The sequence below is a fragment of the Bos mutus genome, chromosome 13, assembly GCF_027580195.1.
Source record: "Bos mutus isolate GX-2022 chromosome 13, NWIPB_WYAK_1.1, whole genome shotgun sequence".
In the NCBI taxonomy this organism is placed as follows: domain Eukaryota; kingdom Metazoa; phylum Chordata; class Mammalia; order Artiodactyla; family Bovidae; genus Bos; species Bos mutus.
This window is the reverse complement of record NC_091629.1, coordinates 71,678,588-71,702,207: the sequence shown is the minus strand read 5'-3', so window position 1 is coordinate 71,702,207 and position 23,620 is coordinate 71,678,588. Positions and strand designations below refer to the sequence as shown.

Here is a 23,620-nt window from a genome sequence, read left to right as displayed (position 1 = left end):
TCAAATGCCTCCCTGATAGAGTTAACTCTTATTAACCTAGAACCTGTAACAGTTTATCTCACTATTTGTTTGAAGTTTGGTCTCCCCAACAGATGGAAAGTGTCTTATTCATGTTCACACAATCCATCTCGCCAAGCAGGTGCTCAAAAATGTTCCATGATGGACAAAAAGACAACAAAGCCGTTCATAGTTTGTCCCTAGACTCTTCTAAGAGAAGACTCTAAGAGAAAACAAAAAAAATTGATCTTTGTCCCTCCCTAGTTAAACTGGAGATACTGTAGATTATTTATTTATAATTTTATAAATTTGCCCACAGAGTGCCTGAAACTAAAGTTCTTTACCTAACAAGCCCTAAGACATTATTGCCAAGCACCCCTTTCAATGCCTTCACAAGTGCTCAGTCACCTAGTTGTGTTCAACTTTTTGCGACCCCCATGGACTGTCGCTCGTCAGGCTCCTCTCCACGGGATTCTCCAGGCAAGGATACTGGAGTGGGTTGCCATTTCCTCCTCCAGGGGATCTTCCCAACCCAGGGATCGAACCTGCGTCCCCTGCACTGCAGGTGGATTCTTTATCACTGAGCCACCAGGGAAGCCCGCCTTCACAAGCAACTCATTGAATCCTCATAACGACCTGAGGAGATAAGTACCATCACCTCTCTTTCACAGATGAGGAAGCTGAAGCACTGAGAAGTTAAGCTGCCCAAGGTCACAGAGCCAGCAACCGGCAAAGCTGAGACTGGATTCCACGCAACTGAACTCAAGTGTTCAAGTCCTTAACTCTCAGTCTCCACTGCCTCTCAGTCACCGAGGATGGCTGTCTCCTTCCTCCTGTTTCTATAGAAACGAGGAACGAGCTGGGAGAAAATTCACTCTGATTATCTATCAAACTTCTTGGCTTCACAAACCAGGAGAAACCAAAGAGGAAAAAGCTGCAGCCACAATCCCCAGAGTCAAGGTTACTTCGCTGAAGTAAATATGGTCAGACATACAATTGGGCAGAATGAGGCAAGGGGGTCTACGTTTTAATTCTCTTCAGAACTTCCGGAGCTGAAAAAGATTAATTAACTGAAAAAGGAAAACAAAGAGCTGAAAATGAGGAAAATGTGAGGTAAAAGAAGAAAAATCCTTTAAGGGGCAAATATCAGCAAACAAATAAATACAAATAAATGACAAATAAAGCTTTCTAATGCAAGCTAGTCAAAATGACTACCTAGCACCCAGATTTAAAAAATATATCTTTTACCTATAAGATAGTATCCAGTGATTTGAGGCAACTTTGGAAAAACTATTTTAAAAATTGAGAAAATAACCTCCAAATATATGAGGGTTCATATTTACATCTTTCAGCATTAATTCCAAAGGAGGCTGCAAAAAGACATTCCTTCTACTAAACTCTTCACAGTTTAGCTCGCTCAGACTCTATCCAGAAACCAGTAAATAGGCGCCAGTCCACTTAGCAATACCTGCCGAGTCCTTTCACTACCAAAGACCCTGGAATTAAAGACGGGAGGAGAGCTGGTTCTTCCTATCTCTAGTGACATCTAGTGCTGAGAAACGGAAATACGCTGTGGAGCCCTATGCCTTCCAATTACTATAACGATAACCGCCTACTATAAAATCAGAGTATGTGTAATTCAAAAATATATCGCTTTTTCCATAACTGGAATTGCTGATTTTCAATTGTCTTCTAACCCCCAATTTAAAGTATCTCATAAGATTAACCCATTGAGAAGACACAATTGTTTGAGGGGAAGAAATCACTCTGTTCTCCAATTTTTTGTTTTAAATGCAAACATAACTTTATTTACCAATAGCAGACTGGGAAGTTAGGAGATTCTGCAGACATTAAAAGACTCCTCTTAAAATTAACCAAAAAGCACTCCGGCTTAATGTAACAATAATATAATACAAGCCATTTATTCAAAACCAACTTCAAAAATCTCTGAAGGAGAATAATTTAAATGCAGATGAAGCCCATTATAGGATGGCTTGCTGATTTAAATATGCCATGGGCTAAATCTTGTCTCCAGATTTTACATATTAAAATTATTCTAAAAGATGTGGGCCAGCCATAGTCTCTTAATCAAAGTAAAGCACCACTTTGGAATTAAGAATCTAGGCATTTGGAAACCATTTAAAAAGATAAGTAAGATATAATTAAGCAGCACTGGATTAGGAGGAAAAAACCCAGTCTAGCCCTGCTTCTAACTCTAGAACATCAAAAACAACTCATTTAATTTCTCGTGGCTTCAAATTCCTCATTAAAATAAAAAGTTTTTCTTTTGTGAGATGAGGGAAGAGTTTCACCTAAATTCTTTCTTGGGTTGTTTGTGCTATGTTCTGTGCTCTATGAACAAGATGATCTTTACAATCTAGGAGAATTTTTTAAAATTAGTTAAATCACAGGCAATGACACAGCACTTTTAAGAAATTCAGGACAAACTAAGACTCAACAAAGGAGATTTGAAGTGAAATCACTGTGCAGTATATAAAGGTATCTCCCTGGTAGCTCAGCAATAAAGACTCCACTTGCCAATGCAGGAGACACGGGTTCAATACCTGGGTTGGGAAGATTCCCCTGGAGAACGAAATAGCAACCCACTTCAGTATTCTTGCCTGGAGAATCCCATGACAGAAGAGCCTGGCGGGCTGCAGTCCATGGGGTGGCAAAGAATCGGACACAAGTTCGCAACTAAACACCGACAACAGCTTGAGCTTGATCAAGGACATATTAAACTGCATTCACTCCTCCCCAACATTTGCTGTTTTCTGGAGAGACAAGATGGCAGAGAAGAAGGACGTGTGCTCATCTTCTCCTGCGAGAACTTCAAACTTACAACTCACTGCTGAGCAACCATCGACAGGAGAATGTTGGATCCCCCAACACATCCAAGGGCAAAGGAGAAGCCTCAGCAAGATGGTAGGACGGGCGAAATCTCGTTTAGAATCTAACTCCATACCCGCCAGAGACGCTTGGAGGCCTCACACAAAACCTTCTTCTGCACACAGGACCCAGAGACCCCACAGAGATAGCATTCACTGAGGCCTTGTATATTCTAAACCATAAGGAATGCTGAATCCTTTTAATTAAGCTTTTCATAATTCACATAATTCAAGTGGGCTTTGTCACTAAACCAGGATGTTCACAAACATTCTGGTCAAGTGAAGTTTTGCCACCAGAAAAACTGAGATCTTTCTTTAGTGTACAGGGAATGTTTATTGAAAAGGCTAAGCTGAGGATGAGGATGTAACTGATTTAAAATCTGTCTGGAGTTTCCAACTACAATTATGTTTATTACTCTAACTTTTCAGAAAGAATGCTGACCTAGCTAAAAGTAACGGTTCTATCTTGAAGAAGAGCAGATAAAGTGACCTGTGGGGGTGGGGAGACCAGAAGGAGGGGCAGTCAAACTCCACAAAGACAGGGAAATTTGGTGAGTTGCATCTGGAAGACCCCCTCCGCCGCCCCCGGCAAGATTCAGGTCGGTTCCAGATCATTGCACTGGTATCCCCCCAGTATCTCAGGAGGGAGCTCCCCTCAATGGGCATTTGTGACGAGCTGCTGTCTGAATGAGTGACAGCTCTCCAGGACTGGGGGGTGCGGGGAGGTGGTGGGAGGCAGTGAAGAGCTAGTTTATGGATAAACAGGGGAGCTGGAGAAGGCTGGAGCAGTGCCCAGCGATGGAGGATAGAAAACGTGAGGACAATGCGCTTGATGACGAGTTCTAAGGCAAAGGCATCTGAGAAATGAAGCTAATTAAAAATGATGGTGTTTGTTTTAATTTTTAATACCATCATCAGGAAATTCAAAACAGAACCACCACGTGATACCACTGCACACTAATGAAAATGGCCCCAAAAGATAGAAAACAGCAAATGTTGGGGAGGAGGTGAGACAACTGGCCCTCTCACACATGGCAGGCAGGAGCGTAAATGGTACAACAACTTTGGAAAACCATTTTCACTACCTACTAAAGAGGAGCAGACACCTGCTCTACAACACAGCAATTCTTCTCCTAGGCAGACACCCAAGAGAAACGTGTACATTCGTTCACGGCATGGACAAGAAGGTTCACAGCAGCAGTATTCCTAACAGCCCAAACCAGTAAACAACCCAAATTCAAAGAGATAATGAATAATCTGTGATATAGCCACATTACACATTATATAATATTATACAACAATGAAAATAAATGCAAAATTGCAAAAAAGAAATGGATCTCACAAACATAATGCAGAGCAAATAAAGCCAGTTACAAAAAAAACCAAAAATTATGTTCTGTATGGTTCCTTACACATAAAGTTTAAAAGCTGGATAAGCCAAACTGTGTTTTTATTTTTTTAATTAATTTTAATTGGAGGCTAATTACTTTACACTACAGTGATGGTTTCTGCCATACCTCAACATGAATCGGCCACAGGTACATGTATCCCCCCATTCCTGAAGCCCCCTCCCACCTCCCTCCTCAACCTATCCCTCCCCTCTGGGTTGTCCCAGAGCATGGGCTTTGGGTGTCCTGCTTCATGCATGGAATTTGCTCTGGTCATCTATTTTACATACGGTAATATACATGTTTCAACACTCTTCTCTCAAATCAAGCCAGACATCTTTCTTGAGGACAGTGATGACTGGAAGAGGGCATGGTCGGGACACCCAGGGGCTGAGCATGTTCCGCTTCTTCACCCAGACACGGGCTGCATGGGTGCCTTCAGTCTGTGCAAATCCATCAGGCAGGACACTCACCGTTTGTGCATTGTGCACACACATGTGACACATAAACGCCCAGACTGAGAACAGCTCCCAGGGTACAGTCACAAAGGAAGAGTGGCCCAAAACAAAAGAATTCCCCCAGCAAGTGGAGCAAGACGAAACCATCGGGGACCCCTGAAGACAGAGAAACGGGGAAGGGGCCCATACCAGGACAGGCGACCCACAGGGAAAATTCCATGCAGCCTCCTGAGAAAGAACCCACATCCTTCTCAAACAGAAGGAATCCTGAGAGCTCACCTCACCACCCACCTGGTCATGACTGAAAAAAACTGAGACAGAGAGAGACCGAGACAGAATAATTTGCTCAAAGTCCGAGAACTAGTTAAGGATAAATTCAAGTGTAAAAGCTGGGTCACCTCAATTAAGACAACTAAGTATAAAATGGTCAAGATATTTCAAAAGAATGAATTGAGCAACCACCCTGAATGGGTAAGAGCTCAAGAAAGGACACAGCTGTTGTCCATTTCATTCAAATGAGATAAGCAGTGAAAGGCGACAGGTGCACACAATATCCACAGCAGAAGGGACCTCAGAGAGAGGGGAGGAGAAGACAATCCTGCAGAGACGGGGAACACAGCACACTGACTGTGGGTGAAATACAGCAAGACTACCACTGAACCCCACACTTCCCTTCCTCCTACGCCGCACTTAAAAAGAGAACACTTTGCATGTCTGGACTACTTTTCCTTGCAAAGAGCACATTTCAGATCTCTGTTTTATAAACAAACCACCACTGCAGTGAAGAGCAATAGAACACTTGTATAAAAGCAAGTCTCATATAAAGTAAAATATTACCTACAAAGGGAGACAAGAACACCCAGCTGGTTGAATATAGTTCAAAGAAGAATCTGAAAGATGCTCAGAGAAGTCATTAACATAAGAACAAATGCAAATAACACATCAGGAAAAAAAATGATACCCAGAGAAATAATCATGACTGTTTATAGAAAAAGACTAGAAAGGAGCCAAGGCAGAAGAAATGACTACGCCCAACGGTGGTAGAAATAAAAAGCATCAGAGTCCTGATTAAAGACAGGGCATTACAAAACACAAAAGGAAACCTGAGCCATTATTTCAGAGAAAGCAAATCTTGTCTTGACATTTATGGAGATAAGAGAGCAGATGGTGCGGAAACAGTGGCCACCACCTGTGTTGGTTTTTAAAACACCGACGAATAACCAAATTCACGGCAAATAAAGTATCCCTTTTTCAGACAACTTTTTCCATCAGTCTTTAAAACATAAAAAAGCAAAAAAGACAAAGGTCAGAGAAAGACACACACAGAAAAAAAGGCAATAAATTAGAACACGGGAATTAAAAGGTCAGTTTGGAACAATTAAGAACCAGACAGCAGAATGGTATCGGCGAGCCAACTTTGAGACAGGGTTCAAATTCCGACCTCATCTACTCCTTCCTTAACTGAGTACCCTCTGGGCCTCAGTTTCCTTGTCTGCAAAGTGAGAAAATAAATACTCTTCCACCTTGCACAAGGTTGCTGAGCAGAGCAGAACAACTTAATACAAACAATATTTAAAGTCGTGCATCTGTGTGGCCATCAAACATTCGAGACGCAGCTAATGACCCACTGGTTTAAGTTTTAAACTGTGCTCAGCTGAGCGACTGGAAAACTTTTAAATGTGTTTGGAACACAGTTTGCAATGAGAATCTACTTTTCAACTGTAAATTTCATAAAATCAAAATACAGATCAAGCGTATCCAATGTAAACTTCACACTGAGTTGAGAGATACCACAAATGCAAAGGTATTGCAAATTTAGGTCATGTTAAAGACTTATTTTAAAAATTATATTCCTCACTAATAATTTTTATATTGATTATATGTCAAGTGGTAAGTTTTTTATATAACAGGTTAAATAAGATGTACTGTTAAAATCAGTTTCAGCTGTTTCTTTTTAAATGTGGCTATTAGAAAATTTAAACTCCCATACATGGCTTGCATCACATTTCTATTAAACAGTGCTGGCTTAGAACAATGCCTGGTACACAGTAAGAGTGCAGTAAATATTACCCACTATTATCCCTATTAATATTATCATTAATAATATTAAATGCAAGGCAATTTAAGAGAGTCCAAAAACAATTTAAACATGTCTCTACCTTCTGGACCTCGGAGTTGAGCAAAGGAAAACCAGACATACCATAATATTATAGCTTTATAGAAAACAAATCATCAAATATCTAGCTGTGAGAAAAGAGGACTTGCAGGGGAAAAAAATCCACAAAGAATGTATTCAACTCACTGAAAACCTTCAAAATTATTATTCTAAAAATGTACAGAAATTAGAATTTGTGTTACCCACCCAGTTAGACTATATTCAGATGACAACAGAAAAAAACAAATATTACATGAGGAACCCACACAGCACACAGACTAAAGGCAAACATCTGTTGCTAGAGGACCGGGGGTGAGGGAGATGCTCCTGCCGGGTCCAGACCTGACCCCCTGGGGCAGGGGGTCCTCTGCTCTGTGGCCCAGACCACGCTGAGAGTCACCTGGATAGAGATAAGGGACCTTTGGATCAGGGGCACTCTGATCATCAATACTGGCCAGATGTACACGTAGCCAAATTCTTACCAGGTCTGGAAGCCAGAAAAGGGGGGGCCCGCTGAATGTACACACCCAACAAAACACGTTTCCACATGCTCCTAGATAATAACCAAAACACTGGAGCTAACCACCCAAATGCAGCTAACCAACAGGAGAATGAATAGAGTGCAGTACAGTCACATAATAAAGTAGAAACTACTGCTAAACAAAGCATGGATGAATCTTAAAGACAACAGCCTGCATGAAAGAAGACAGAAACAAACAGAATATGCTGCAGGAAGCTCAGGGACAGCCAACACTCCTCTACCTAAGAGTTGTCTGAACACCCCTGGAAGATGAGGACAAGAAGTGGCTGACCAGGGAGGGACAAGAGGGAACCCCTGGGAGCAGGAAACAGTCTGCATCTTGACCTGGGTGTGGGTTAGAGGGAGACACACGCACAGGTGACAGCACGTGAGCTGGACGCTTCAGACATGCGCTTTTTTATAAGTTCAACAAGGCACACATTTCAAATGTACATAGTTTGTGTATGTTGAATCTCAATTAAAAACTAAATTCAAATGCCTGTGTGAGGTCTTTTAAAAAGGTCCTGTGAACAGACCACCTTATTTAACGACAAATAATCTACTCAAGTGAAAAATGTCTTTTCAAATGCCATCACCCAACATCTCCAAACACTTGCATGAGTGTGCAATTTGGTGACTATAAAACTCTGCAAGAAGTGACATGGGCCACTTTCTTCTGGGAGCCTTCGCCCATATGATAAACATATCAAGATGTGCTTTCTAGACCTGTGGGTCCCAACTCCTGTGAGGCTCCAGGCTACTGTTTAAAAAAAGAGATTTGGGGGTATCATCCCCCACAACTCTCATTCCATGACACTGAAAAGCCCAGAAAATGGTCTTTTAAAAAAGCCCCCAAGAGATTCTGAGCTGAAAACACTTCCCTATGGAAAATCAACTGGTATGAAGTATGGAATAACTGGTACTTATGTTGCTTTGGATAAGACACTGGACTTGGCGACTGAAACAGCATCATAGCAAGTTCTGTGGTTTCATTTCAGTCCCTTAATCCTCTTGAAATGCCAGTCTAATTTTTACTTTAATAGCAAGGACAGGAAAGCCTAAATAGAATACACTGATACAGAGTAGATTCGATCTAGAAGAAAATGAGCATCTTTGGTGACGTTCATGTTGCTCGTCTTCCAAGGAGAAATCACAGCTGTTAGGAAATCACCCCTCTCATGTATGACCCTCAGACGACTTCTTGGGAAGGCTGTTCTTAGCTGGTAAAGCCAATGTTATTAATATAAAGTATTATAAAAGATAGTACAAATCTATAACCACCTCCCCCTTGCAAGTATCAGAATATCCTGGTAATAAATATTCACACACAACCTAGGTCCGTATTTGTTTTTCAGTATCTGCCCATGGCTAATGATCCTGTCTTACAGATACATACTTTCTAAAACCAGCACTTCTGCTAAGAGACTTGGAACTCTAGCGCCTGGAGTTTGGAGAAACGATGGTCATCCTTAAATGATGCAAAGGCAAAATCAACCCAGATGCTAAGGAACAGTAATCTCCTAAAACCTGCCGTTGTGCTCCAGATGGAGGGCAGTGCCAACTCGCTGCTCATAGCAACGGTTGCTAGGCAGGCTGGGCTGGGAAACATCAAGTTAAAGGGGTTGACGGGAAATGAAGCCAAATTTAAAACCACATGCAAAAAGCCAAAGAAGAGAACAGGCGCTCATTTAGAGCTCTTTTTAAAATCACATAATCAGTCTAGAAAAGGAAGGGAAATATGCTTAAACACATGGAATCCACTGTGTGCCACCCTTCAAGTCTAATACCAGAGAAGGCTGACTTCTCCTGCGTGGAATGTTCCCACGAGGGTATAGATACCCAGGGGCCTTTCACAGTCTCCCAGCCAGACACGGGACTTCTGAGTCAGAAAGGAAGTGGCTGAAAATATTTTCTCTGAAGTTCAGACGGTTCAAATCCCTGAGTCAGGAAGATGCCCTGGAGAAGGGGATGGCTACTCACTCCAATATTCTTGCCTAGAGAATTCCATAGACAGAGGAGCATGGCAGGCTACAGTCCACTGGGTCACAGAGAATCAAACATGACTGAGCGATTGACACTTTCACTTTTCAAGAAATAAAAGAATACTTCACTACATTACATCTTCTATTTGCCCTGAATATATTTCACAATGTATATTTCACAGTATAAGTGACCAGGTTCTGGGTCTCCAGTGGAAAACATGGATGGTATCACCAGGATCCACCTGTACCCCCTGCTCCAACAGTGCCCAGCAGCTACCGTAATCTCACCCCAGCGCAAAGGTGGCCCCTGGTTCACCTCGACCAATCCGCGTAACCCATTCTCTTTATCAGAGTGACCGGCAGAGATAATCCAGGCCTAAGCCAGTCAGCACAAGGCCCCAGGGACTGGTTCACAAATACATCATTCAATCAGTGCAAACCTCAGAACTTGGCTGGAGACTCTGAACCCAGACTCTCTGAATTTAGATGGTGTGGTGGGTAAGTACAAAGCTATCGTTGCTGCTCTCACCCGGCCATTCCGAGAGCCTAAAGATGAAGTCATTACACCACAAAGGCACAACCAAGAACAGTCCAGAGAAGCAGAGCCGTTGCCCTGATCAAACCATGCCTAAACCCCACCCTACCACCTGACCACCACTCTTTTACCGTATAAGCCAGTCTGGAACTGGGTTTTCTGTTATTTGAAATTAACAAACAAACATAAAACACTACATAATAAAATGCCTTATAAGTAATGCCCCATTGTAGCTGCATAAAACTATACTTTTTAAAAAAAGTTTGCGTATATATAATTTCTGGTTTTTCTGGCCAATGAGAAGACATATATTATTGTCAAGCCAGTTTTACATATGGATTTGGAAAAGATGGATTTTGAGAAAATAAAACAAGAAAAAAATGGTGAACTATATGTGAAATCTGAAAAAAAAAAAAACAAACCTGATCTCACAGATTAGTGGTTTGGTGGCTGCCAGTGGTGGCTCAGACAGTCAAGAATCTGCCTCCAATGCACGAGACGGGGTTCAATCCCTGGGCTGGGAAGACGCTTGGAGGAAGACATAGCAACCCACTCCAGTATTCTTGCCTGGAGAATTTCATGGACACAGGAGCCTGGCGGGCTACAGTCCACGGGGTCGCAGAGTTGAACATGACTAAACAACTTTCACTTTCACACTTTTTTACACAGGGTGGTAATGTGAAGTGGAATAAGTGAACATGGTCAAAAGGTACAGACTTTCAGCTATAAGATGAATAAGTCCTGGGGATGCAATGAACAGTTAATAAAACCTCTTGCATGTTTGAAAGTTGCTAAGAGAGTAGATCTTAAAGGTTCTCATTATGTGAAAAAAAAAAAAAAATGATGCTGAAGAATGTTAACTATGTTTGCTGTGGTGATCACTTCGCAAAGCACACAAACACGGAACTGTTATGTTGTACACTTGAAACTAATACAGTGTTAGATGTCAACAGTACCTCAATAAGAAAAATAAAGGAAGAGCTGGCCAGTATTACTGTGATGCTTACAATACTGACTATGCGCTGGACTCAGCTCATACGACAGGTAGTATTACTGTCCGCATCTCACAGAGAGATTCTGAGACACAGAAAGGTCAAAGGGACCAAGGTTAGGGTATGCACAGACACAGGCATCAAGCCAGGCAGGAGGAGGACCACCTCCTCGCTCCTCTGCAGACTCACAACTCCGAGGACTCCTCCAAGGGGAGTTAAGTGTGTTTCTGGGTGACAGGAACAATAAACTGATTGTACCATGAAACGGTCACTGTTTAAGCTTTCCTGCCAACAAAACCAAGTTCCTACAGTTCAGCACCTCCAGAGAGCTCAGGTGCACATAAACCATTACTTCCATATGACCAAGGCAATCCTTTCCTCCCTGACTGCAGCTATAAATATGCAGTAAGAGCCCGTCAGCGTGCATGCCTCACTGCAAAACATCAGAAGGAAAATCCCCTATGTATTCAAAATAATTTATCACGTGGTTCCAACATTTAACAGGGCGCATTTGACTTATTTCTGAGCCTTCTGTTCCAAGAAACGTTATTCAAAAGTAAGAACCTACATACACTTGCAATACTTTTATTTATGAGCAGCTCCTTCAAGATGAAAACTGCCACAGAAAATAAGGTAGCACTGGCATTACTAACAGCATCAGAGCTGGTCCTGAGAACAGCTCGCTGAGCCTCTGACTCTGCCACATCCTCAATCAACCTCTAGCGCGAAGGCACCGACAGTCATCTCCTCTATTAATTATCAAACCCCGGTTTCAGAGCACAATGAACTTGATTACTTTGCCTTTTATATTAAAAAAAAAAACAGGTACAAAAGTAGAACTTTAGAAAGCAGAGAACACAAGAGTCTGATCGAAATTAACAACCAGAGAAGTCGACAAACTAGCAACTGCGTACCATTAATATATAAAGAGCAGTAAGCCTTGTCTAACTCAATGAAACTAAACCATGCCCATGGAGCAACCCAAGACGGGCGGGTTATGGTGGAGAGATCTGACAGAATGTGGTCCACTGGAGAAGGGAATGGCAAACCACTTCAGTATTCTTGCCTTGAGAACCCCATGAACAGTATGAAAAGGCAAAATGATAGGATACTGAAAGAGGAACTCCCCAGTTCAGTAGGTGCCCAGTATGCTACTGGAGATCAGTGGAGAAATAACTCTAGAAAGAATGAAGGGATGGAGTCAAAGACAGAGGATGAGATGGCTGGATGGCATCACTGACTCGATGGACGTGAGTCTCAGTGAACTCCAGAAGTTGGTGATGGACAGGGAGGCCTGGCGTGCTGCGATGCATGGGGTTGCAAAGAGTCGGACCCGACTGAGCAACTGAACTGAACTGAACTGAATGTCTTTTTCCTCTTGCTTCAGACTGAGAACCAGCCAGCAAGGCAGTATGTGTGAATGCACTACAAAAAGACAAGGGGCTTCGCACCAGGGGTACTGACAGTTAACTTCTGTCCAGACACAGACTCATTCACATCAATCTGCATGCTGAAGCAGGGAGACAAACAATTTCTCTCGTAAAGTTGCAATCAGTACGTCTGACTGTCTAAGGTCAGAATTTTGAACCATCAAATCCCCAGATGGTTGCTAATAAGGAGGGTGACGCATCGCTGAAAGAGTTGTCTCCTCTTTATCCGAAAGCTGAGCAAAATCAATGCCTGTAAACAGAATGCTATCCTAGAGCTACCCCCAGGTTCAGTTCTTATACCAGGAAGAGGTCAAGTTTAACTGATACAAATGGAGACACCGGCCACAGAAGATGTCACCTCTCCACTGGTTTGTCCGTGGGTTATCTAGAAACCAGAACATCCAGGGCCCTGTGCAGCAGGAATTCAGAGGTCCATGACCTGGCTGGCGTCAAGCCTGCCCAGCATGAGCCCCAGGGATCCGCGCTCCCTCCATATCCATTACCCTCCCCAGCACACGTCTCCTCCGTGAAATGGAAAACCGCAGACAGCAGGAGGAAATTCTTTGATAGGTTTCTGTAATCTTCCAGAGACAAAAGTTCAGCTGATAGATTCTATCATAAAATGGAAATAAGTTGGTTTAAAGTATACCTCTCCAAGAAATTTGAACTCAGAAAATCTAAAGCCAGTCAAGGATTCCAATTTCATATTACTCTATTTCTTATTAGTCAAAACATTCTGAAAGAACAACAACAAAAAAAATTTCTCCGTCAATGTGTGAGATACTCCTGCCTCTTCAGAGACAGAATCTTAAGACACTGGCACAAGTTAAGCTGAAATCATGTGTTAGGAATGCATCATGATGTAGATTCAAGTATGTACCACCCTCCAATTCAATTCAACATTATCGTAAGAAAAAACTCCAAATAATGCCTAGGGGGAAAAAAAAAAAAACACTTTAATTCAACACATCACCCACTTTTCAGGGACAGCCTCTGCAGGGACAGTCTCTGCACGTGAGCAGCCTGCTCCCTCCCCACAGCCCGTGCCAAACCAGTCAGACGGCCCTGCGAGGGCCGTGAGAACACAAGCTGGTCACACGCTAGAGAATCCAAGGACACGCCTGCAGTAAGGAAGGGACCCTGTTTGCTGAGAACTGGGAAGAATAACCCCTGCTGCAGGATTCGACAGAACATACCCTCCGGGCTGTGAGCATCCGCACGGCAGCCTGGCCCTGGACAGACCTGCACAGACAAAGCCATGGGCCCTTCTGCCAGGCCAGCTGCCCGACGCCCGCGAGCTGCCCACGCGGCCCACGCTGGCTGCGACTTATTCTGAAGCGTAGAGCTCAACGCATTATTTGGAAGTCAGATAATAAAGTCAGACTAAAAACTACCTCTGAAAGTTTCATTTTAATCATTTAGAAGACACTAGAACAGAGAAATGAAAATGCATCCTGAGCAGACAAACTAAAAAGGTCCATACTGGGTGGGGTTGGGGGGAGAGGGGGTGGGGGTGAGGGGTCAATGGATGGAGGGATTCCGCGTGACTTGAAAAAAATTCATCAGCAGTAAGACGTACAACGCCAGGCCAGTCCCCTTATAAACCATCCCAAATACAAAGCAGCCGATGCCACATGGAAGCCATGGAGAGAGGGGCTGACATGAAGGCCCTGGGAACGCACCGACCCCAGGCCTGGTAGAAGCCAATTCATCACAACATTAAGTTCCAAGAGCCAACAGTTATAGCAGCTAAAGACAAATTCAGCCAGAATGAAAAACACACTGGGGCAGCCGAAGATTCTGAGCAGCTGGCAGTGCCCAGCATCAGACAGAAATGCCAGGTGTTCACATCCCTGGGGATTTTAAGACAGGGAGCTGGTTACCCTGCTGATGGCAGAGCTGGGCAGCCGGTGGAGCTGGTGAGGCCATCCACAAGCTGACAAGGCCAGGAAACCAGCACTGCCCCAGGAGGAGGGGCAGGTCAGGAGGAGATTCTGGAAGTCAGGGCTGTATCGCCAGGTGGTACTGCGCCGGGGATTCTTCAAGGAAATGGCATGAGAGAGGTCTGGTTCCTCCCTCCAACCCCTCACAGCAAAGCCCACTGGGCACAGGGCAGCCCGCTCGGTAGCTCCCCACGATACAGGTCAGAGCAGGAGAAGGGAAAACCCGGACTGAGGGCAAGAGAGTCCAGAATGGCCTCACCTTTCCTGCCCCAGCTTTTCAGGTCCAATACACACTGGGAGGTGCGGACGCGTCAGCCGGACATCTTATTAACACACGGGTTCCAACTTCGGAGCCCGCGGTGAGACAGAGCGTCTGCGCTTCCAACCAGCGCTTGGACGACACTGATGCTGCTGGTCCAGGAACCATACACGGAGCGGAAAACCTAACTGACCCAGGGATGAACCGGACTGTAATCAACAGGAACGCGGCCACATTCCTTCCAAGGATGAAGAACACAGTCGCCTATGAGCCTTTCAAATGGAATAAGGAAAACACGATGGAATGCACAGGCAGGAGCTCCAGCACAGAGCTGCTGCCTGCACAACACGCTGCATTACCTTCCCCGCTAGCTCACAGGTGTGTGCGGGTCATGGCTGTTATGAGCTGAAATGTGTCCCCCTAAAAGCTCAAATGCTGAACCCCGGAGCCCCAGTATCTCAGGATGTGGTTGTTTTCGGAGATATAGCCCTTAAACAGATAATTATGTTAAAATAGAAGCCATGGGGCTGAGCCCTAGTCCAATCTGACCAATGTCTTTACAAGAAAAGGAGATTAGGCTGCAGAGGGTGACCAGGGCCACAGGCACACAGAGAGAAGGCCACATGAGGCCCAGAGGGCAGGCAGTATTCATAAGCCAAGGAGAGAGGGAGGCTTCAGGACAAGCCTACTCTAGTGAGACCTTGATCTTGGTCTTCTCGCCTCCAGGAGTGCAAGCAAATAAATGTCTGCTGCTTAGGCCTCAAGTCTGTGATGTTCTGATAGTCCTGCTGCTGCTGCTGCTGCTGCTGCTGCTGCTAAGTCGCTTCAGTCATGTCTGACTCTGTGTGACCCCAGAGACGGCAGCCCACCAGGCTCCCCCGTCCCTGGGATTCTCCAGGCAAGAACACTGGAGTGGGTTGCCATTTCCTTCTCCAATGTATGAAAGTGAACAGTGAAAGTGAAGTCACTCAGTCGTGTCCAACTCTTAGCGACCCCATGGACTGCAGCCTACCAGGCTCCTCCATCCTTGGGATTTTCCAGGCAGGAGTACTGGAGTGGGGTGCCATTGCCTTCTCTGTCTGATAGTCCTAGCAAACTAATATAAAGATTTTGCTTTAGTTCCCTGATACTACTACTACCACTAAGTTTTCACTGTATACCTGCTCTGTGAGAAACAGTTGAGTTTCTAGGAGCTGGGACACAGAATGATAAGGACATAGTCCGAGCCCAGGTCCTGCTCCTGCTTAGAGGGAGAAACCAAGATCACCAAACTCCAATTATGATGAATGCTGTGAAAGAGACAGAACCAAAAGCCAGAGGAAGACAAAATCATTCCACCTGAAAAGTGGGAGAGAAGAGGGATCAGAAAGAGCTTCATGGTGGATTCTGATGGGCGTGGAAAGGGGAGGACCTGAGATGATGGAGCAGCACAGGCAAGGGCCGGGAGACCCCAGAACCCAACACCCAGTGCGGACAGGGGCCAGCGAGGCCTCTGGCCAGGCGGGGGGAGACCAGGAGCTACAGGCAGACGCAACTATGGAACTGGGAAGGAGCTCAGTGCCTCTGGGGACCAACAAGGGGGTCTAGACTTTAATTTCTAGAAAGGAAGATTAATGAAAATGAGGAAGCGAGATTAACAGGCAAAAGAGTGGATATACAGTGTGAGCGGCAGAGGATGATAAAGCCCACATTACTACCCACCTAAGAAATGTCTCTTCAAGGTCAACACACTTTACACTCTCATCAGCTACTTGCATCCTAATCCCAAGCACTTTATCACCTCTCGCCTCATGACCTGGGTATAAGGAAGAGGTTGCCATCCACCCTGACTTTCAAGCTGGGGATGAGGGGACATGACCCTGTGGTAAGTGTCACAACCCACGAGTGACTCGGGAAGAGAACTGAAGCCTGAGATGGAGCTGGAAGGTCAAAGCCCCAGGCTCGTGCAATTATCACCACGGCGTCACCTGCCCAGCTTCAAACACCCAGCATCTCATCAGAGCACCTTTCATCCCCTCTTCACCCCACTCAACACGCCTGAGACTTCACTCATCCCCAGCAAGGAAAGCCCCAGACCAGATCACAAAGAAGGGGACAAAGTCACTCTGAGCGTCTGAGTTTCTTAGCGTCTGAGAGCTCAGGAAAGAAAAAGCCACAAGGCCAGCTCCTAGTGCCAAGAGGCACTGAAGCATCCTGTATCGCCCTTCAGTCCCCCAGACCGTTTCACTCTCAGTCTTCTCTCCAAAGGTCTCTCCTTGGATGTTCAGGATTCAGGGCTTAGAAGGGATGATACTGACAAGTCGGCAAAGTAAACAATCAGCGCTATGGTGGAGATGATACTGGGAATCTACTGTCTCACTGGGCTCATCTCTAGAAACAAGCAAATGCAGTGGAAAAACAAGGTCCCAGAATTGAAGATTCGTATTTTATCAGGGGCACAGGTCGATTAAACCACTGATCTCAAAGCAAGATTATACCTTTACACCCTTGCCACAGCCCCGAGGGGGAAATACACTTCACCCCACCCCCTTGACTTTCTGTTCAGACTTGCTTCCATCACGATATGAGGAGATGCTTGAAATGTGCTTGCGAGACCAGGTGTGCCTGATTCTACATTGGCCATGACCACAGACCATTCCTAGGACAACCAGCTAGTCCCAGAGAGTGAGAGACTGACCTGGAACCCACCCGAAGCCTGAATCCAAACCCAGCCAGACCAGCCACGCAGCCAATATGCACAGGCACGAGGGACAGTGCATGTTGTTTTAAGCCACTGGACTGGAGTGGGTTCTCTGTAGCATGACTGGAACAAGAGCTGATGAAGGAACATTCGGGCAGCAAAAATACCAGGAAGATTCACACACTGAACAGACACAAACTCATCGCAAAGCAATCTCTTTCCCCGTCAGTTTCCAAAGAATGTTTTCAAAAGCATCTGAGTAGCCGTTTTCTTTACCTCAGCCCTCAGGTGCTGTCTTCCAGTAAGAGATGAAGACAGCTCTTAAAATACCAAACGTGAGCAGAAAGCAACTACGGGTTTAAAACACAGACACCAGTAGAGAGATCTAAAAAGGGCTTGCTGGGTCAAAAGAAGGGAAAATCTGAAACATCATGAGCCCTTTTCATAACTTTCAACACTGAGCACATAACACCTCGCTAGTCTTCTCATCTCAAAAGTTAATAAAAGATAAAAATAGTGAGATTTATGAAAAACAGAGCTGAAATTGGAAGAGGATTTATTTAGCTTCAGGGTCCAGAATAACATTTGGATAAAAAGCATCAGAAAAGGTTCAGGGGTTCACCATGGTGACTCTCAGTGTGGACAGCTCTGCAGCGCTATTATAAAACCCCCAGCACAGTGACAAAGAGAGACCCGGCAGCAAGGGTGGGCTGACATCTTCGCGTTCACTGCTGCACCGCCTCCTGTGCTATAAGGCACAACGCACACCAGTGGCTTTGCAAATAGCTAATGACTTGATTTCTCTTTTCCTTATGTGCAGCAGATTTTAGTCCTCTCCGGCAAATTTGCTGAGGAAAGTATACATCATGCCATGAACGGTCCAACGATCGGGCTTCTTAACACTGGGGCTGCAGCCCGACACCTCCAAACGGGTGCAACAGAGACGATGATGAATAGTTTCATCTCTGCCCGAGCTCATTCCCACCCAACTCTCAAGAAATGCAACTAAAGTCTTTGCTCAGTTTTCCTGCACGAAAACCTCTCAACAAAACAAACACTGAGAAAGTACCTTAAAATAACATGACGCTATCATCATCATCAGGAGGAAAGCAAAGAAATTCTGGATGTAGAAGTCTTACTTACTGCAGCCCTTTTCAGAGCTGGAAAGAATGTCTCTGGGACCACCACGATCCACGGCTACTGAGGACTGCAGCTCAACTCTGCTTGTGAGCAATAAGCGTTGTAGCCCCCAGAGCAGGCCAGGCTGCCTATATGGTACAAGGAAGCTTTCATAAGATGATGCAGACCCCACTCTCAGACCGAGTAGCTCAGTGGCTATCCCAGGCCTCCAGAAGCTCCCCCTTCAACCCTGTGCAACGGTCACCTGCTGCTCCCTCCTCACGTGAAGGCCATCCAACTCAGGGTTCTGCAAAGACACACAGCTAAACCTCATCATCCTCACCAATGTTCAAGGGAGGCCTCAGTCCTCTGGGAAAGTTTTACCTCCACAGACCTTAAAAAAAAACCAGGATTCAGTAATCATCTCTGAATCACCTTCTCTCATGTGTAAGGACAGACAGACGCTATCAAAGCGTGAAATTCCAGGCTGAACCTCAAACCTGACATGGCTGATCCTCCACAGATGACACAAGTTTCCTACCAACTCAGCAAAAAAAATGGGACCACAAAGAAACGTGTATTTTGAAGCATAAAGTATGAACCATGGAGGCTATTACTGACATCTTTTCACCATGAATCTTGCCAAAAATACAGCCCATCACTGCCTAGCCTTTAAGACACACAGGAAAAGAATAATTCCAGTAGGAAATCAGTAGTTGGGAAACTTCTGAAGTCTAGCACGCTACACACATACTCTACAGTATTGCCAAGGGAAGTTTTTTTTTTTAATTCATGTATCTTAACTGGAGGATAACTACTTTACAGTATTGTGATGGTTTCTGCCATACATCACCATCAACATGAACCGGCCTCAGGCGCACACGTGTCCCCTCCCTCCTGAACCCTGTTCCTACCTTCCTTTCCACCCCAAGGCTCCAGGCTGTCACTGAGCACCAGCTCTGGGTGCCTTGCATCACACATCAAACTCCCACTGGCTATCCATTTCACATTTTTTTAAACACATTGCTTTTATATTGAGTTTAACAAAAAGCAGAAAGACAAAGTGGGAGCCCTTGAATATTAAACGGAATTTAACATATGTTGAGTCAAAAATGGAAAAAACTCCACAAGTGAGAGGAAATGCCGTAAGTATGAGCACCGTCTCTAAACACACAGCTTTAATGGCTAATAGCTCCCTTTTCTGTTCCTTTAAAATCCAACCAGAGTCCCAGCCCAACAAAGCACACAAGTGCCGCGTGTGACAGAGAAAGGCAGGAGTTTACCTACTGAAGCAAGCACAGTAAGATTATGGCACCTTTTACAGTCCTTACTTTCAAAATATTTTGGGTTTCGTTCCACTTATTTGTCCATTCCTTGGTTAATTCTTGAACCTAAAAGAAAAAAAAAAAAACGTCATTGCTCTATAAAAAAATTACTGTGATTTTCTTTTGAAAGTTTTCAAACTTTTATAGATTATAGAAGAACATACTATACCTTTTTAAATTAGATAGCAATGCTGCAGAGTACCATTACCAAATATAAATCAAACGAGCTGATCTCACCCTACAACCTACATTACGGCAAAGGAAAGAACAGAAAAAAAACCTGTCAAGCTGCCTAGAGCTTTACAGCAGTCTTTTTCAAGGTGCACTTAAATAAAAGCTGCTTCCTTGGATATTAACCAAAATTACACGTTCAAAGATGCCACCATCCCATTACATGGGTTAATTTTTCCTGATTATACTTTAGGTCCTAAGAAATGGTGATTTACTTTACTTTCTAATTAGATGTGATGATTAAATCACCTTGGAAACTGCCATTTTCTTTTAGGAGATAATCTGCTTTTGTAGCTAATTAATAAGGTTTATAAATATCATTTTTTTTTTTTTTTTAAGGTAGCTCCTTAATTGACTCTTAGTAAAGGTAAAAATATCTTTTTGATAATAATCAGCTTCTTTCCAGTCTGCAGTAACTTAAGGGAGAAAATATCCCCCACTGTCAAACACAGCACAGTTGGAAATAGCTTCTCAGTTAATGAAAATACTCTGCTAGTTCCACACAACTTTTTAAATGACCTGAGTGAGTCATTAAGAAGTAAAATGATACCTGATTGAGAGGTAGAAAAAAAGAATGGAAAATTCTGTCAAAAGGAATATACTTCGGATTAAAAGCGAGTGACCTCCGAGGCGCTGGGGGAGTGCGGGGCACACACCCTCCCGAAGCCTCTTCCCTTCTGCCCTTCAGTGTTCCTGCCACCTCCCCACCCAGCAGCAGACGCCATCCCAGTTCACCTGACTGGTCTCCCTACCAGTAAGTTACCCTGTTCAACCAGGTCAAAGTGGAAGCACAGAATACATTGGATTACGTGCTCAATGCTAAGAGGAAGATGCTTTCCACAGGCCTTAGGTATCATAAACAGAAAGGACGAGTCAGCAACCTTCAAGAAAGGCTGTGTTCATCACTGACAAAAAAGGAGGGACTGGAGTGACAGTTTATCTGAGAGCAAAACCAAAACACCTCTCACTCACCTTGTTCATTCAACGGCTAGACATTTTACTCCTCGATTTACCGCAAACACCCTGGAGAAGGAAATGGCAACCCACCCCAGCATTCTTGCCTGGAGAATCCCATGGACAGAGGAGCCTAGTGGGCTGCTGTCCTTGGGGTCGCTAGGACAAGGTTGGACACGGCTGAGCAACAGAACACTTACCGCAAACAACTACAGGAGTTCTAAGGTAGCATTTTTTTTTTTAATAAAATATCTTCCTTAAAATGATACAAATAAACTTATTTACAAAACAGGAAGAGGCTTAGAGAAGGAGAATGAACTTATGGTTGCAGGCTGGGGCGAGAGAGGAGGGTGGGTAGTTAGGGAACTTGGGAAGGACGTGTACACACTGCTGTATTTAAAATGGATAACCAGCAAGGACCTGCTGTACAGCACAGCGGACTCTGCTCAGCGTGATGTGCAGCCTGGATGGGAGGGGATGTGGGGGAGAATGCATACATGTGTATGTATGGCTGAATCCCTTCACTGTTCACCTGAAACTATCACAACACTGTTTGTTAATCACCTATACCCCAATACAAAACAAAAGGTTTTAAAAATATATCTTCTTTAACTGGGCTTCCCTGGTAGCTCAGCTGGTAAAGAATATGCCTGCAATGCAGGAGACCCCAGTTCAATTCCTGGGTTGGGAAGATCCCCTGGAGAAGTAGCCTACCCACTCCAGTATTCTTGGGCTTCCCTGGTGGCTCAGACTGTAAAGAATCTGCCTGCAGTGCAGGAGACCTGGGTTTGATCCCTGGGTTGGAAGGATCCACTGGAGGAGGGCATGGCAACCCACTCCAGTATTCTTGCCTGGAGAATCCCCACAGACAGAGGAGCCTGTGTGCTACAGTCCAGGGGGTCACAGAGTCAGACACAACTGAGTGACTAAGCACACACACACGTCTTCTTTAGTTATTAATGTCAAATCTATCATCTTCTTAGTAAGAGAAGAAATAGGACTGAGCCTCTGTAACTTCTTTTCATGCTCACTGGTACTTGTCAGGCAAGGCTGTCCTGCCCCCTGGACCAGCCACACACACAGGCTCTCCTTTCATCACTCAAGTGGCGCCAACCCCATGGGTCACAGGGCTTTTTGTGTTGGAAAAGCTTTCAGAGAGGGAATATTTCTACACCTTCTCTCCCTACAGACGTAGAAGAGACTGGGGTGATGAATTTACTAATTTATAATAATCAGTTAACAGATTCTCATTGGCAATTTATCTGAGAAACACCAAGTATTTAACAAAGCATGCTTTGGGATTTTACCAACAGGTAAGTTCTCCCTAAAGAAACGTAAGCCAATTAATCCTTTTCCAATTCAATCAAATAATTCCAGCTTTCAAAGAACTGTAAGTATGCCTTCGGTTTCTTTTACCACTGAATTTAAACCAAATAATCTTCATTTTTAAAATTCAGAAAAAAAAAAATGCAAAGTCTGATAGCACCTCTCACAATGTGACCAGGTGATAAGATTTACAGCCAAGTGGATGGCAAACAATTTTAAAAGGTCAGCAAAGGAAGAGATGAAAATTTAGAAAATGTTGTTAACAAGAGTCACATCTGTCCGCACATGTATAACAATTCAAATTAAAATGTTTATTGGTTTCTATTAACTTGCTAGGTATTCCTGAAAACTATCAGTAAGAAATAATTTAAGACTATATTCAGACACATCAAGGGTTTCCCTGGTGGCTCAGATGGTAAAGACTCTGCCTGCAATGCAGAAAACCTGGGTTCAATCCCTAGGTCAGGAAGATCCCCTGAAGAAAGAATGGCAACCCACTCTAGTATTCTTTGCCTGGAGAATTTCAGGGACAGAGGAGCCAGTGGGCTGGGACAGTCCACAGGATAACAAAGAGTTGGATACAACTGAGTGATGAACACACACAATCCAGACACATCCATCAAAGTCCTCAAAATTAAAATCTGAAGTACCAAAATACAAAATGTCAAGAGAAAAACAGGGGTTAAAAAACTAATGTTTTCACTAATGCTATTATCAGCAAATTAATCAGCATAATTACCCAGGAAGTGTCAACAAGTTCCTAACTACACTCTTGATTTGTATCTTCAATACTGTGTATTCTTGAAAGAGCTTTGCCAACAGAATCCTATTTTCTTTCTCAATCTGCTTTAACCATTTGGCACAGTGGACAAAATCCACTCTGAAAACATTATCAATACCTGTTTCTCTTTTCACAGAAGGTCTTTTTCTTTTAAAAAAAAAAAAAAAAAGATAGTATAGAAGCAGGTCATCCGTGAAACTAGTTTTCAGAAAGCACCAGCACTAACACTGGCTTCAGCCCAGAACACCCTCCCCCCAGCCTCAAATCCCACTTTGCTTAAAGCAACGAAGCACCTTCACGGAGTATTCAGTGATTCCCTAAGTGCTGCAATTCCCACTAATAAGTAGAAGGATGGCCAAAAAACCCCACGGTGAGGCTGTGGGGACCAGCATGTGAACACAGCCTCCCTTTCCTGAAGTGCAGCCTCACCGCCTCGTGCAATGGCCCAGTCTCAGCTGTATTCAGCCCTTGCTGCTGCTGCTGCTGCTGCTAAGTCACTTCAGTCGTGTCTGACTCTGTGCAACCCCAGAGACAGCAGCCCACCAGGCTCCCCCGTCCCCGGGATTCTCCAGGCTCCCCCGTCCCCGGGATTCTCCAGGCAATAACACTGGAGTGTGGTGCCATTTCCTTCTCCAATGCATGAAAGTGAAAAGTGAA

The 23,620-nt window shown here is 44.2% G+C and overlaps 1 protein-coding gene across 5 annotated transcripts in view; it reads right to left on the bottom strand.

Annotated features, from left to right (window-relative positions):
* KIF16B (kinesin family member 16B) overlaps nt 1–23,620 on the bottom strand; it is a 306,272-nt gene that overhangs the window by 208,113 nt on the left and 74,539 nt on the right. For all 5 annotated transcript variants that reach the window (XM_070381955.1, XM_070381956.1, XM_070381958.1 and 2 more), the window contains exon 12: nt 19,678–19,737. In XM_070381955.1, the coding sequence (XP_070238056.1) occupies nt 19,678–19,737 (60 nt within the window). The remainder of the gene's footprint in view (nt 1–19,677; nt 19,738–23,620) is intronic.